Genomic DNA, 16,059 nt, shown 5'->3' with positions numbered 1-16,059 from the left:
AGGGTAAGTCTGCATCCCCCTCCCCTCCCCTTTTTTCCTTAAGAGACTCATAAGATCTTATTTCCTGAAATTATTTTTCTTGTTCTCAATTTTTACTATCTTCATACTGTGAAATCCTTTTAAAAGTTTCTGTTTGTTTTTGGTAAACAACTTCATCCAACCATAGGATTTTTCCTTTCACCTGTTAATTTTATTAGCAGAGTTTATACTTTGCTAAATAAAAAAATTATCAGTTACTTAGAGGGATCCTGAAATCAGCCTCCAGTTCCTCACACTGATAAAGGAAAAGGAGAACAGTATAATAGTGAGTTGTCTCCTTCCCTCCTCTTTTATGTGCCTATAAACCCTACCCCAGCACTTGGTAGAAGCTAAAAAAACAAAAAACAAACAAACAAACAAAAAAAAACAAAAACAAAAACAAAAACAAAACAGTTGAGAAATAGGAGAAACTTACATAAAGGTTCTGGAGTTGCTTTGAAGGTTTTTGCATCACCTATAATGAAAAGAAAATTGATAAGAACTATGAGAGACAAATATTGTGTAAGCAAAAAAAAAAAAAAAAAAAAAAGACAAATATAATCTCATCTAGATCTAGACTTTCAGAGAGCATGAAGTGTAGGCAATTTCATTCTGTCCACCCATGTGTGCGGTACAAATAGTCTTGAGATTAAAGATCCCAAGACTAGGGGCACCTGGATGGCTCAGTTGGTTAAGTGTCCAACTCTTAATCTTGATCTTGAGATCAAGCCCCATGTTGGGCTGAGTGTGAAGCCTGCTTAAGATTCTCTTTCTCCCTCTCCCTGTGCCCCTTCCTGCTCTCTCTCTCTTTAAATAAATAAGTAAATAAATAAATAAATAAATAAATAAATAAATAAATAAATATCCAAGATCGGAGAGTCCTACTTTGCTAGTCTCTAGTTTTATGACTATGTAAGTCACTAAACCTTTGGAACACTACTTTTCTCATTTTTAAAATGGACATGAGGGCAGCCCGGGTGGCTCAGTAGTTTAGCGCCACCTTCAGTCCAGGGCCTGATCACGACTCCGGGGATCTAGTCCCGCATCCCTGCTTGGAGCCTGCTTCTCCCTCTGCCTGTGTTTCTGCCTCTCTCTCTCTCTCTCTCTCTTTCTCTGTCTCATGAATGAATAAATAAAATCTTAAAAAAATAAAATGGACATGATACCTCCTTTCTTGGAGGCATGGCTACAGTGAAAAATCAAGAATGATAATGAATAGGAAAGCTAACTAAGTTCTATCAAAATTGTTATGAAAAGAAATATTTGGTGACTATAAAAGAATGAAACTCTTCTGTAAAGTAGGAAGTTTTTACTGTGTCTAAAGTATTCAGCTTCAGTTTACTTTTTTTCTACCTTCTCTATTTTTCCCTCATATCTTTTTGTCATTTGGAAAGTTCTGAGTGCTGGTGACAGGGCATTTTCTTGAGCATTTCATTCTATTGTCTTGGTTTGCTGATCTGTGTGATTTCACTCTTTTAAAAAAAATCTTTTTGTGTTCCTTAGTTACCTCAGTACCTTAGTTATACGCATTGCCCTTGCAGTGAGATTGGCAGTGGTGGTGAACCATTGCTCCTTTCTTGAGAGTAATCAATCTTATTTTAAGACCTGAAAAGCCTCTTTACTGAAACAAGTGTATAGATGAATTAATTTTCACATGGAATTTCAAAAGTTTTGTGTATGTGTGAAGTTGTGATTTGAAGTTTACAATCTACTTTTTTTTTTTATTTTAAAGATTTTATTTATTTATTCATGATAGTTACACAGAGAGAGACAGAGAGGCAGAGACACAGGCAGAGGGAGAAGCAGGCTCCATGCAGGGAGCCTGACGTGGGATTCGATCCCAGGCCTCCAGGATCGCGCCCTGGGCCAAAGGCAGGCGCCAAACCGCTGCGCCACCCAGGGATCCCTACAATCTACTTTTGACTTCCATTTTCCTGTTCTGGAGATTTTTACTGAAATTCTTTCCCCCTCTTGCTTTCCCCCTCAACTCTTTTTTTTTTTTTTTTTTAACTCTTTCTTCTTTTACCTGTTCAGATTTTTTTCCTTATTTAGTTTATTTCTCTGTTGAACACTTTAAGTGTTGAAGTATTGTTTTTAAAAAAATTATATTTAGTGAGAGTTTAGTGAGTTGAAAAATTTGCTATTGTTTCTCTTAAAATAATTAAATTTAGTTTATACTTGTCTATTTATGACTTGGTGTTTGCTAGTTTGTTGTGTTTTTGGGGAAATAGCAGCTTTTCACAGAAATGACAAGATCTCAGCACTTGAAAGGAGATAGTTCCTCTTCTATGTGTTATAGACTAAGGTAACATACTGCCATTCCCACTACCAAATAAAGATAATTTACAAAACCCAGCTCTCATATACTTAAGATTTAAGAATATTGACCAATATTACCAGGAATGATGAATATAGTTTAGTTAATGTGCTAATTCTGATCAATTAGTAGCAACTCCCTGGAGAGGAGAAGAATTTTAGATTGTATTACTGGTATTTGCCACTGGCAAAGGTGAGCAGAAGAGGAACATATGGTATGTTTTTGGAAGTTTTTGAACAGAGAGTTTTGTGGCTTTGCCCAGTTGAAGACAAATAATCATGACAGTGAAAGATTTCCATTTACTTTCAAAGTAAAGAAACAGATAAAAAACTTAATTATAAGACTCGAGCATCCTGCCAAAATACTAAGTATTATGTATGTTTAGATTAAGGACATAGCTTCTGTGGATAGTCTGCCTAATGAAAATATCAGAATTAGTTCTCTTAGAGAGTACCAAATTTTCCATTACTAAATGGAAATACTGGTTGTCTTTATTGCCTCAGCAGGTCTCGTGAATTGTGAACCTGTTGGCTATAGGAGATACTGGGGAAGTTGAGCATTTGAAAAGTGCACACCCTCTCTAGAAGCATTCAAATTCAAAATTTAAAATAACGTGATGTTGGTCTCCTGGAACACATGTGTGGATGGCAATGGGCTAATGAACTGCCAACTTGGGAGCTCTACTCTGAAAAAGGAAGAGATTTAAGTGAGCACCCTACATACTTCAACAGCAGTACAATGTGAGATTTGCATCACCACCAACTGTGGCCTGGCTTGAGATAGACCAAATGAATACCTTTTTTCATTAATTTAATCATAGGTATTGGCTGGGTCACATTTAATTAAACCCTGTAATTCTACAAACTAGTTCAGGTTGTGAAGCACCTGGAGTAATTTTTAGATACTTTTAGAGAAAATTATGAAATAATGATCTTTGAGCAAGAAGTAATTTTAATCATTGTAAGAATGACCAAAAATATAATATTCAGTGTGAAAAATTTTATCAGAAACACATAGCTCAGAAGAAAAAAATCTGTCAACTAGAATTACCTCTTCCTAAATTTTTAATTTTTTTTTGTATCACTTTCCGTAATTCCTTACTTTTCTGCCCCTCATTCCTCTTTCAGTCTTCCCTTTGTTTAGAAAATGTGGTCATTTTGCTTTCGCAATAAATGGAAATCAGTTCCAGGAGACAGATTTAAGCTTCTTCACCTCAATTTTTCTTCTTTCTCTATTCATGCTTTCTACAACCCCTCACTTTTCTGTTCTGTTCTGTTTTACAACTGGTAGTTGAAATTAGTTATAAAAGCTTAATGAGAAATTAAATAATTTGCTTATGTTCAAAGACGCAGTACATAGGGAGCTGGCATACAACTCCAGGCAGCCTAGCTCCAGAGCATGCATCTGCAACAGTCTCTTTGTATATTTATAATACATTAATTAACAAGTAAACTTATTTTTAAAGTGGTTCTTAATAGTTCTTATTATACCACTCTCAATTCATGGGGACATAATGCTTATTTTCAATAATGAGGTGAACAGTAATTTATTCCCAAGCACACAGCCAAAGTAAACCATATAATTTCTTTCTTTGTGGGTGTGTGTGGGGGTGATGTAGTTAGAGAGGGACACAGAGTCCAAGGAGAAACTGTTGGGATGGAAGAAAACCAAACCTGCTCTGTACTCGAAGGAGAGGGAGTTAATGGAAGAGGAAAAATCAAAGCTATAGAAGAGAAGAAGCTATGACTGCTGAAGAGAAGGTGGGGCAGGGAGATAAGGTCCCATGACATGACATGAGTGCAGGGATTTGCTTGAAACCAAGAAGGGGTGTTTCATTGTCTTAGGGAGAAACTGTGACAGGTGAGCATGTTGTCAGTAAGATAACTAATGAAGGAGAAGGTGAAGAACGATGAGCCTCAAGCGCTGTTACTTTGACATAGCAGGGACCAGACAAGGCAGGGAGACGTCCTCTGCCTAGTGTAGGGGCCCTATAATACCAGATTTTGAAAGAAGAAAAACTTACCTATGGATCCTTGCAGTAATGCTAAAGAACAATAACAAATATTCAAATAAGTTTAGAGTTGATGGTTTAAGTAATCCACCCATTTCCCAAGAGTCTTTCCTGAAATTGTACCCTCCATTCCCCAGAAGGCACATGGGTTACCAGACTTGCAGGTCTCAAATCTTCCTCCCCCTTGGGCACTATCTAGGAGTGAAATTCTCAGGAGAGTCTCAAGGTTTACTGTATTTTCAATATTCTGATTTCATTCAGCACCTCTCTTTTCCCCTATTTCCAATCTCCCCTCTTTCTTTTCTCTTCTTATTTTGGAGAATCTCCTTTCCATAATGTAACAGCTTCAAGAAACAGAGAAAGGCAATATTAGAAAGATTCTAATTTTATAATAAAAGACTGAGGCTGAGAGAGGGGAAGGTCTGTGCCTGAGCATGTTAAAAAAATATATGCAGTTTTCACCTTCAATTTTTCTGATTCAAAGTTCAGTGCACTTTCTCCTGTATCCCATACGTTTTTCTCCTTCCGTTCTTTCTGGAATACTCCTTTAGAAGTAAATTTCTTTCCTATATATCGACTCTCTCTCTCTCTGGTTCTTTTTATTAATCTCTGGAATGTTCCTCTTTAAAGTGTCTTAAGTAATAGGAAAGGTTTGTGGAACTTTTAGTATTATTAAATCATGACAGGATTATCAGTATGTAGCTACTATAGAATGAACCCCACTATATTCAGTGGAAGAAAGCTGAGCATTTGTCTTATTTGCCTTATGTTGGAGGTTAAATTCCTGTGTGAAGTCTGATCTTAGATCATTTTCACCATCTTCTGGAACCTTATTTAACTAATCTCTAAAAGAACAGGGTTTAACAATGCTCTGTTCAGCTCAACTTTTAATAATTCATTTAGTCTAAATCCACAAACTGAAGTCCTGTATTCCTCTGCCTTTCATCCTTAGCTGATAGAATCTAGGATAACAGAAAAGCAAAAAGGCTGACATTCTAAATTTAGGGCCTGCCCAGGAAAGGTCAGACAGGGAAAACAAGGTCCCAGATATCAAGGATTCATGGCAGAGAAACAACTAGAAATATGCTCAATTCCCTTATAAACTGTGTTAGTTGAACACACAGATAAATTCATGAGGTCGATTGCTTAAATGCATCAGAGTTAATCCCCTTTGAAGAAAAGCTTCAGGAAGAAGCTTTCACACTGCCCTCCTCTGTGATTTTGGTCACAGATAGTGTACGGATACAGTACATTTGTGCTGCGACAGAGGAGGACTGGTGATGAGCAGGGAAGCCATTTACTTTTTCTTTGTAAAGGTTGAAACTCTTTAAGGGAACTTTGAAGACAATAAGTCTTGGTTAAACTTTCGTTAGTTGTCCTATGTACTTCTTTCTTTTTACCTCCTGCTTACTCTCTTTTTCCTGAATTGAGAAATAGAAAAGAGACTTAAATACTGTTCCTGGAGTTGACACTGAGGAATAATGGCAAAAATCCACAGGAATCTGGATTAATTGGTTTAAAAAGCATATAATTCTCACGGAACTAGAAAGGAGGTCCTGATTAGTCTTCTGAAGTACAGTGGGTGACCAGATATTTGAATCCCAGTTCCTCTGATTAATAGCTATGTTACCTTGCACAAGTCATTTAATTTTTTGTGCCTGAGATTATTCATTTTAAATACAAGATTTATAATAATATCTATTTCATAGGATTTCTGTGAAGATGTAAAGTGCTTAGGACAGAGCCTGGAAACATACTCCATACATATTATTATAACATTGTTTCAAATTGCAATCCTTATCTATGTATACCTGTGTATACCTGCATGGGGGAGATGGACCATAACCTCCTTTGCCTCAGACACTGTGTTGGTTTAAGATTTTTAAAGAAATAATAGAATCAAGCCCTTCGTTCTCCTGGTGTGAGAGCCCTTCCCCAAGTTACCATAGTCCACTGAGATGCTTCTGAGAATGGCCTCTCAAGAGAGCCTCATTCATCCTCTAGGACCACACAGGATATTAAACTTCGGAGTGAATGGCCCCATACATCTCTCACCTAAACATTATGTATAACAACTAATTACTCACCTTCCTCTGAGATTAATTTCAGTATGTGTCACATATCCATTTACCTTATTCACCATTAGGGGATAAATCTCATCTTAAGGAGCATATTATCATAATGATTAGCATAGCTCCTAGTCTGATTTTCTTTCTTACCCTCTAATATCCAGCACACCATGCTGTCTGGAATTCATATCAGCAAATTCTCCCATATCTTTAAGTTCTCCACATGTTCTCTTCATTATTTTGTTTTAGTAAGCCCAATTGTCCTTTAAAGTACTATGTCTCTTGCAGCCCTCTGAGGAATGGCTATTTTTTTTTATCTCATACTCATGTACCACAGGGCCTGCAAATATTGCAGGAGAAATTAAAGATCTGAGTTTATTATTTAGCACATGTCAACCTGAAGATATTTTACTCTGTTCCTATCATAAATTATCCTTCTGTAACTTAATTGAATTAAAAAAAGCAAAACAAAATAAAAACTCTGTTGATTATAACAGTAATAAAATATTGAGCCTGATAGTTTTCCAAGGTTATCTTCAAGATGTATATATATATTTTTTCTTACATATACATATTATGTATCTATGTAATAAAACAGCCTATTCATCAGATGCAGTTTTGACACAGTATCAGACTGGCAAAATAATTTTGAGATTTATATTAATTCACATTTTTTTGCATTTTTGAATTTCATATTAAAAATTGAAGTAATATCTTTTGCATATGCATAATGTCCTAAATTTCTTGAAACTTTTTTTCAGGAAGATACTTTAAATTGAAAAATTAAATATTTTTAATGGTGTCCTGGGGATAGTTGGACAAGCACAGGATACTCAAAAGCTCGGTGTTTAGAAACCTCAGTTTTTCATTCTATGAACTATGTGCCTTTGGGTAAGTTAGACAATATCCTCAATGTCACTTTTCTTACCTGTAATAACTGTAAATATGGACTCAACAAACATGGCTTCTTTAATTACAGTTCTCCTTTACTCTTATTCCCTGCCCTTTTCACAAACTTCTTCCTTCCTTCCTCCTGCTTCTGAGTCAAAGAAGATATTTGGTTTTGCTGAAACTATCATAGCCAGCTAAAACCATTTGAATCTTATCTTCATTTGTAATCAGTGGACTTTTCATTAACTTCAGATAAAATGTTCGATGATGAGAAGGAAGAAAAGATGAAGGACAAGGCTAGGCAGAGTTAAGGCACAAAGGGAATCAGATTTGAGAAAGAGAAAAAAAACTTACCTCTTTGTTCTCCTGAAAAGAAACACAAAAAAGGTTATGTGGTTGTCTGGCATTTTTTTGTTGCTTTTTTTTTTTTTCATTTTTGGAGTATCAGAACAGGGTATCCCTGGAAGCACTAACCCCTGAGTGTCAGTCAAGGCTCAGGGAGGTAGAGCATTAAACACCTCCTCCATTGTTACCATTCAAACCCTGGAACACCTTGAATTGAATTGGGGGAAACTAAAGGAACTTACCAATACTTGATCGAGACAGTGCTAAAAGAAAACAAACAAAAATGAGATTTTTGTGCTTCAGGGAGAACCTAAGATTCCATAGCTACTATATGAGGAAAAGGTTGTGGGAAAGAGGACAGCAATGGGTCACATTCCATTTTCTATTATCAGGTGCAATGCAATGTGGAGGGCTGATGGATATCCAGTTACAGATTGGGGTATAAATTTTAGGTTTTTGTATAATTCTACAGTAATTCTGATAGGGCAGGGTAGGATTACAAAACCTATGCAATTTATTTTTTAAGATCTCTTAGTAAGATAATAACAATGTTTATGAGAATTGCTAGTTTCTTAGTCCATGGAAACTTTTCTTCCTCCTGTGACTTTTGTCTTTCCTTATCCTGCTGCTTTTGTTCTTTTTGTTTTCTTTCTCTACTTACCTTCCTCCTCTTCTTCTCTATTTTGTTTCTCTTTTTTCCCCTTTGTTTGAAAGATCTTTTGTCCCAAAAGATCTACTACATAAGAGCTTCAACAGGGGGTTTCTACTTCTCAAAAGTCATTGGGTCCTATAAGGATACTCAATAACAAGAAAACAAAATCAGGATGCTCCTAGATATTAAAAGATAGAGTCAAGGCAGATAAAAGGGGCTTGTTGTCAAGATGGATATTCACCCTCTCCTCTAGTTACTTGGAAAAGTTGGGCTTAATAATTTTTAAAGTTTTATTTTTATTTTTTAAAAGATTTTTATTCATGGGAGACAGAGAGAGATAGGTAGAGACACAGGCAGAGGGAGAAGCAGGCTCCCCACGAGGAGCCTGTTGTAGGACTGGATCCTGTGACCCTGGAATCACACCCTGAGCGGAAGGCAGATGCTCAACCACTGTGCCACCCAGGTGCCTCAATTTTTAAAGTTTTAAAACATAAAACTGAACTTGAGACCTAGGAAGGGAAGTCTCCAAGGACCATCTATCAAGAAGGAACCCATCATCTATATATCTTAAAGGAAGGTTCATCACCCATATATCTTAATGGGAGGTTGGCTTTTCAACACATGATCAGGAGCAAAAATTAAGGCCATAGGTCTCATGCCATGGAAGAACCTGGAACTAATTGTTCTGTATATCTCACAAAAGCACTATCTGTGAAATTGGAACCATTCATATCTGTTTGTCAGGGTTTGCCAGGAAGTGATCTATTTGCACCAGGCTATGGCTGGAAATTGAGTCTCCAGCAATGAATAGAACTCTCATTGTAAGCCAAGTTCAGGTATAGGGCCCACATTTGAACCTCTCATATAGGGGAGAAACTGAATTAATAGGATTGTTGCACAATAGGAAGTTTATGAGGAACTCAAACAAATGACAACTAATGAACTTACAGATATAAGTTGAAACACATTTAAGGAAATCTACTGCAGTGATAGATGCCACAACAAATGAGACTACACATATAAAAAGAAGGATTCAAAGGGAATTTCAAACAAGTGTTTTTCACATATTCAAAGATATGAAAGAAGGACTAGAATCCATAAAGCAAAAACAGCATTAATCAGGACCAACTATATTTGACAAAGAACAAAATGAAAGCAGATGTAGAAAATAGAGTCATTATATTATAAATCATTAGGTGGGTAAACAAAGAGAATAGGTGTAACTGAAGAAATAATTCACAAATGGTAAATCTAAGGGAAATCATCCAGGACTCAATATCAAGAAATAAAGAGACAGTATGACAAAGTTCACCGTGTTGTTTACCAAAGTAACTTCTTTTTTCTCCAAGGCATATGTGTGGTAGATAGAAGAATCTCTCCCCTAAATGTCCACATCCCAGTCCCTATCCCTGGAACCTGAATATGTTAGGCTACATGGCAAAAGGGATCTAAGGTTGCAGATGGAACTAAGGTTGCTAACTAGCTGAACTTAAATAGAGATTTTATCCTGGATTATCTGTGTGGACTCAGTGGAATCATAAGGGTCTTTAAAAATGGAAGCTGGCTCAAGAAACAAACAGTCAATACCCAAACAATCAATACCCATACCCAAGAAACAAACAATCCAGTCATGAAATGGGCAAAAGACATGGACAGAAATTTCACCAAAGAAGGCATACACATGGCCAACAAACACATGAGAAAATGCTCCGCATCACTTGTCATCAGGGAAATACAAATCAAAACCACAATGAGATCCCACCTCACACCAGTGAGAATGGTTAAAATGAACAAGACAGGAAACAACAAATGTTGGGAGAAGATGTGCAGAAAGGGGAACTCTCTTGCACTGTGGGTGGGAATGCAAACTGGTGTAGCCACTCTGGAAAACAGTGTGGAGTTTCCTCAAGAAGTTAAAAATAGAGCTACCCTATGACCCAGCAATTGCACTACTGGGTATTTACCCCAAAGATACTGATGTAGTGACACATGGGAACATCTGCACTCCAATGTTCATAGCAGGAATGTCCACAATAGCCAAACTGTGGAAGGAGCCACTATGCCCTTCAACAGATGAATATATATATGAATATTACTCAGCCTTAAGAAAAGACGAATACCCACCATTTGCTTCGACATGGTTGGAACTGGAGGGTATTATGCTGAGTGAAATAAGTCAACCAGAGAAGGACAATCATCATAAGGTTGCACCCAATACATGGAATATAAGAAATAGTGAAAGGGTGATGGACACTAAGGAGACACTTGTTGGGGTGAGCACTAGGTGTTATACTATATGTTAGCAAATTGAATTTAAATTAAAATATTTATTTAGAGAGGGAATCCCTGGGTTGCTCAGTGGTTTGGCGCCTGCCTTCGGCCCAGGGCGTGATCCTGGAGTCCCGGGATCGAGTCCCACATCAGGTTCCCTGTATGGAGCCTGCTTCTCCCTCTGCCTGTGTCTCTGCCTCTCTCTCTCTCTCTGTCTCTCATGAATAAATAAATAAAATCTTTAAAAATATATATTTATTTAGACTTAAAAAAAATGGAAGCTGGAGATTGAAAGGAGTCACAGAAAAAGATGTGACCATGGAAGAAGGCCAGAGTGATGTGTATGGGAAGCTTAGTTAATTTTTGTTAGTTTTGAAGATGGAGGATGGGGGACCATGTGCCAAGGAATATCCAGAAACTGAAAAAGCAAGGAGACTGCTTTGTTTTCAGAATTTCCAAAAGAAACACAGTCCTGCTGCCACTTTGATTTTAGCCCAGAGAGACATGTGTCAGATTTCTGACCTATAGGGACACCTGGGTGCTTCAGTGATTGAGCATCTGACTTCGCCTCAGGGCATGATTCTGGAGTCCTGGGATCTAGACCTGCATCAGGCTCTCTGCAGGAAGTCTTGTTCTCCCTCTGCCTATGCCTCTGCCTCTCTCTGTCTCTCATGAGTAAATAAAATTAAAAAAAAAATTTCTAACCTATGAAATTAAAATAATATATTTGTATCATTTTAAGCCATTAGGTTTTTGGTATTTGGTTACAGTAGCAATAGAAAACGAATGCAATATGGTTTGACTGTTTCCTCTGCAGTTAGGGAAACTATATGAGCGAGTTCTAGCAAATCTAATCTTGAAAGAGTTATGTGAAATAACACCCAGGCTTCCCCATAAAAGCCTTCCACTCATGATCTTCTCCTGAACTCTGCCTGTGTCAGAAGCCATTAGTTGAAGTTGGTGGAGACATAGGACAAGATGAACTTACGTGCTTAAGTCATTGCTGAGAGGAAGGCCAACTACCAATCAGGCATCCCTGATTTCACATAATAATATAATTTTGTGAATAGAACCACAGAGATTTTAAGATTTATCGATTATAGGGTCACAGACTGATGTAATTAATAAAAATGAGATAGACAAAGGAAAAATTATTAGTCTTGGAAGATGAGAGGGGAACCTTTACATATATTTGATAGTAATCTTAGAAGGAGAGACTATGACTTGTTAGGTGGATAGATATAGACATAAGTATAAAAATGGAATATATTCATAGCAGTTAATGTCAAGAATTTTCTGTAAACAAAGACAGGAGTCCACAGAATGGAAAATCTTGAGTCCTGAGCAAGATAAATGAAGTTAACCTCATACCCAGTTACATCATAATTACAATGAAGAATGCAAGAAAAAGGGAAAATATTAAAATCATAGATCATTATCAACAATAAAAAGTGCCAGAAAAAAATGAAATAAATCTTCAAAATCTTGAGAGAAAAAAATGTTAACTATTACTCAGCTAAACTCTCATTTAAGGCTGAGGGTGAAGTAAAGCTATTTTCAGTCAGACAAGGGCTTAGAAAAAGGTTCACATGCACGTGGAGCCATAAGAAGAGCAAAAGGGATGGGATCCCTGGGTGGCGCAGCGGTTTAGCGCCTGCCTTTGGCCCAGGGCACGATCCTGGAGACCCGGGATCGAATCCCACATCGGGCTCCCGGTGCATGGAGCCTGTTTCTCCCTCTGCCTGTGTCTCTGCCTCTCTCGCTCTCTCTGTGTGACTATCATAAATAAATAAAAATTAAAAAAAAAAAAAAAAAAAAGAAGAGCAAAAGGGGAGGAGGGGCAAGATGGCAGAAGAGTAGGGTCCCCAAGTCACTCGTCCCCACCAAATTACCTAGATAAGCTTCAAATCATCCTGAAAATCTACGAATTCGGCCTGAGATTTAAAGAGAGACCAGCTGGAATGCTACAGTGAGAAGAGTTCGCGCTTCTATCAAGGTAGGAAGATGGGGAAAAAGAAATAAAGAAACAAAAGGCCTCCAAGGGGGAGGGGCCCCGCAAGGAGCCGGGCTGAGGCCGGGGCGAGTGTCCCCAGGACAGGAGGAGTGTCCTCCCGGAGGAGCAGGAGCTGCACCGACCTTCCCGGGGGAAAGGGGCCCGCGGGAAGGTGGAGCAGGACCCAGGAGGGCGGGGATGCCCTCGGGCTCTCGGGGACACTAACAGGCACCTGCGCCCCGGGAGAGTGCGCCGAGCTCCCTAAGGGCTGCAGCGGGCACGCGGGGACCCGGAGCAGCTCGGGTGGGCTCGGGGCGGCTCCGCGGAGGGGGCTGCGGGGCGGGAGCAGCTCGGGGGGCTCCGGGGCGGCTCCGCGGAGAGGGCTGCGGGGCGGGAGCAGCTCTGGGGGCTCCGGGGCGGCTCCGCGGAGGGGGCTGAAGGGCGGGATTGGGAATCCAATAGCACAGGCCCGGAGCACAAGGCGCCGGGACACAGCCCAGGATCCGGCCTCCCCCGGGAAAGGGAGAGGCCGGGAGGGCCCAGGACCCCAAGGACACTCCTGCCCCGAGCTGAGCAGATCAGCGGCCCCGCCCCGGAGCCTCCAGGCCCTGTAGACCGAGAGCTCCGGAGTTACTGCGGGGGCTGACTCCAGGGCTCCAGATCTGGCCCCGCCACTGCGGTTGTTCCTCCTGGGGCCTCACGGGGTAAACAACCCCCACTGAGCCCTGCACCAGGCAGGGGCAGAGCAGCTCCCCCAAGGGCTAACACCTGAAAATCAGCACAGCAGGCCCCTCCCCCAGAAGACCAACTAGACGGACAAGTTCCAGGGGAAGTCAAGGGACTTAAAGATACAGAATCAGAAGATACTCCCCTGTGTTTGTTTTGTTGTTGTTGTTTTGTTTGCTTTTTGATTTGTTTCCTTCCCTTACCCTTTTTTCCCTTTCTTTTTCTTTTTTTTTCTTTTTTTATTCCTTTTTTCTTTTTCTCTCTTCTTTCCTTCATTCTCTCCTCTCTTTTTCTCCTTTTCCCAATACAACTTGCTTTTGGCCAATCTGCACTGAGCAAAATGACTAGAAGGAAAACCTCACCTCAAAAGAAACAATCAGAAACAGTCCTCTCTCCCACAGAGTTACAAAATCTGGATTACAATTCAATGTCAGAAAGCCAATTCAGAAGCACTATTATACAGCTACTGGTGGCTCTAGAAGAAAGTATAAAGGACTCAAGAGACTTCATGACTGCAGAATTTAGAGCTAATCAGGCAGAAATTAAAAATCAATTGAATGAGATGCAATCCAAACTAGAAGTCCTAACAACCAGGGTTAACGAGGTGGAAGAACAAGTGAGTGACATAGAAGACAAGTTGATGGCAAAGAGGGAAACTGAGGAAAAAAGAGACAATTAAAAAACCATGAAGATGGATTAAGGGAAATAAACGACAGCCTGAGGAAGAAAAACCTACGTTTAATTGGGGTTCCCAAGGGCGCTGAAAGGGCCAGAGGGCCAGAATATGAATTTGAACAAATCCTAGCTGAAAACTTTCCTAATCTGGGAAGGGAAACAGGCATTCAGATCCAGGAAATAGAGAGATCCCCCCCTAAAATCAATAAAAACCGTTCAACACCTCGACATTTAATAGTGAAGCTTGCAAATTCCAAAGATAAAGAGAAGATCCTTAAAGCAGCAAGAGACAAGAAATCCCTGACTTTTATGGGGAGGAGTATTAGGATAACAGCAGACCTCTCCACAGGGACCTGGCAGGCCAGAAAGGGCTGGCAGGATATATTCAGGGTCCTAAATGAGAAGAACATGCAACCAAGAATACTTTGTCCAGCAAGGCTCTCATTCAAAATGGAAGGAGAGATAAAGAGCTTCCAAGACAGGAAGGAACTGAAAGAATATGAGACCTCCAAACCAGCTCTGCAAGAAATTTTAAGGGGGACTCTTAAAATTCCCCTTTAAGAAGAAGTTCAGTGAAATAATCCACAAAAACAAGGACTGAATAGATATCATGGTGACACTAAACTCATATCTCTCAATAGTACCTCTGAACGTAAACGGGCTTAATGACCCCATCAAAAGGCGCAGGGTTTCAGACTGGATAAAAAAGCAGGACCCATCTATTTGCTGTCTATAAGAGACTCATTTTAGACAGAAGGACACCTACAGCCTGAAAATAAAAGGTTGGAGAACCATTTACCATTCAAATGGTCCTCAAAAGAAAGCAGGGGCAGCCATCCTTATATCAGATAAACTAAAATTTACCCCGAAGACTGTAGTGAGAGACGAAGAGGAACACTATCTCATACTTAAAGGTTCTATCCAACAAGAGGACATAACAATCCTCAATATATATGCCCCGAATATGGGGGCTGCCAAATATATCAATCAATTAATAACCAAAGTGAAGAAATACTTAGATAATAATACACTTATACTTGGTGACTTCAATCTAGCTCTTTCTACCCTCAATAGGTCTTCTAAGCACAACATCTCCAAAGAAACGAGAGCTTTAAATGATACACTGGACCAGATGGATTTCACAGATATCTACAGAACTTTACATCCAAACTCAACTGAATACACATTCTTCTCAAATGCACATGGAACTTTCTCCAGAATAGACCACATACTGGGTCACAAATCGGGTCTTAACCGATACCAAAAGATTGGGATCGTCCCCTGCATATTCTCAGACCATAATGCCTTGAAATTAGAACTAAATCACAGCAAGAACTTTGGAAGGACACAAAACACATGGAGGTTAAGGACCATCCTGCTAAAAGATGAAAGGGTCAACCAGGAAATTAAGGATGAATTAAAAAGATTCATGGAAACTAATGAGAATGAAGATACAACCGTTCAAAATCTTTGGGATGCAGCAAAAGCAGTCCTAAGGGGGAAATACATCGCAATACAAACATCCATTCAAAAACTGGAAAGAACTCAAATACAAAAGCTAACCTTACACATAAAGGAGCTAGAGAAAAAAACAGCAAATAGATCCTACACCCAGCAGAAGAAGAGAGTTAATAAAGATTCGAGCAGAACTCAATGAAATCGAGACCAGAAGAACTGTGGAACAGATCAACAGAACCAGGAGTTGGTTCTTTGAAAGAATTAATAAGATAGATAAACCATTAGCCAGCCTTATTAAAAAGAAGAGAGAGAAGACTCAAATTAATAAAATCATGAATGAGAAAGGTGAGATCACTACCAACACCAAGGAAATACAAACGGTTTTAAAAACATATTATGAACTGCTATACGCCAATAAATTAGGCAATCTAGAAGAAATGGACACATTCCTGGAAAGCCACAAACTACCAAAACTGGAACAGGAAGAAATAGAAAACCTGAACAGGCCAATAACCAGGGAGGAAATTGAAGCAGTCATCAAAAACCTCCCAAGACACAAGAGTCCAGGGCCAGATGGCTTCCCAGGGGAATTCTATCAAACGTTTAAAGAAGAAACCATACCTATTCTCCTAA

General features: G+C 39.2%; 1 protein-coding gene across 1 annotated transcript in view; it reads right to left on the bottom strand.

Annotated features, from left to right (window-relative positions):
* Window positions 1–16,059, bottom strand: part of TSBP1 (testis expressed basic protein 1) — a 187,841-nt gene that overhangs the window by 158,403 nt on the left and 13,379 nt on the right. The window contains exons 4-6 of the mRNA XM_072831640.1: window positions 7,661–7,672; window positions 4,359–4,379; window positions 455–493 (exon numbers count right to left, since the gene is read on the bottom strand). Of these exons, the coding sequence (XP_072687741.1) occupies window positions 455–493; window positions 4,359–4,379; window positions 7,661–7,672 (72 nt within the window). The remainder of the gene's footprint in view (window positions 1–454; window positions 494–4,358; window positions 4,380–7,660; window positions 7,673–16,059) is intronic.

Source organism: Canis lupus, chromosome 7, assembly GCF_048164855.1.
Source record: "Canis lupus baileyi chromosome 7, mCanLup2.hap1, whole genome shotgun sequence".
Taxonomy (NCBI): Eukaryota; Metazoa; Chordata; class Mammalia; order Carnivora; family Canidae; genus Canis; species Canis lupus.
This window is presented reverse-complemented; position numbering and strand designations above follow the sequence as displayed.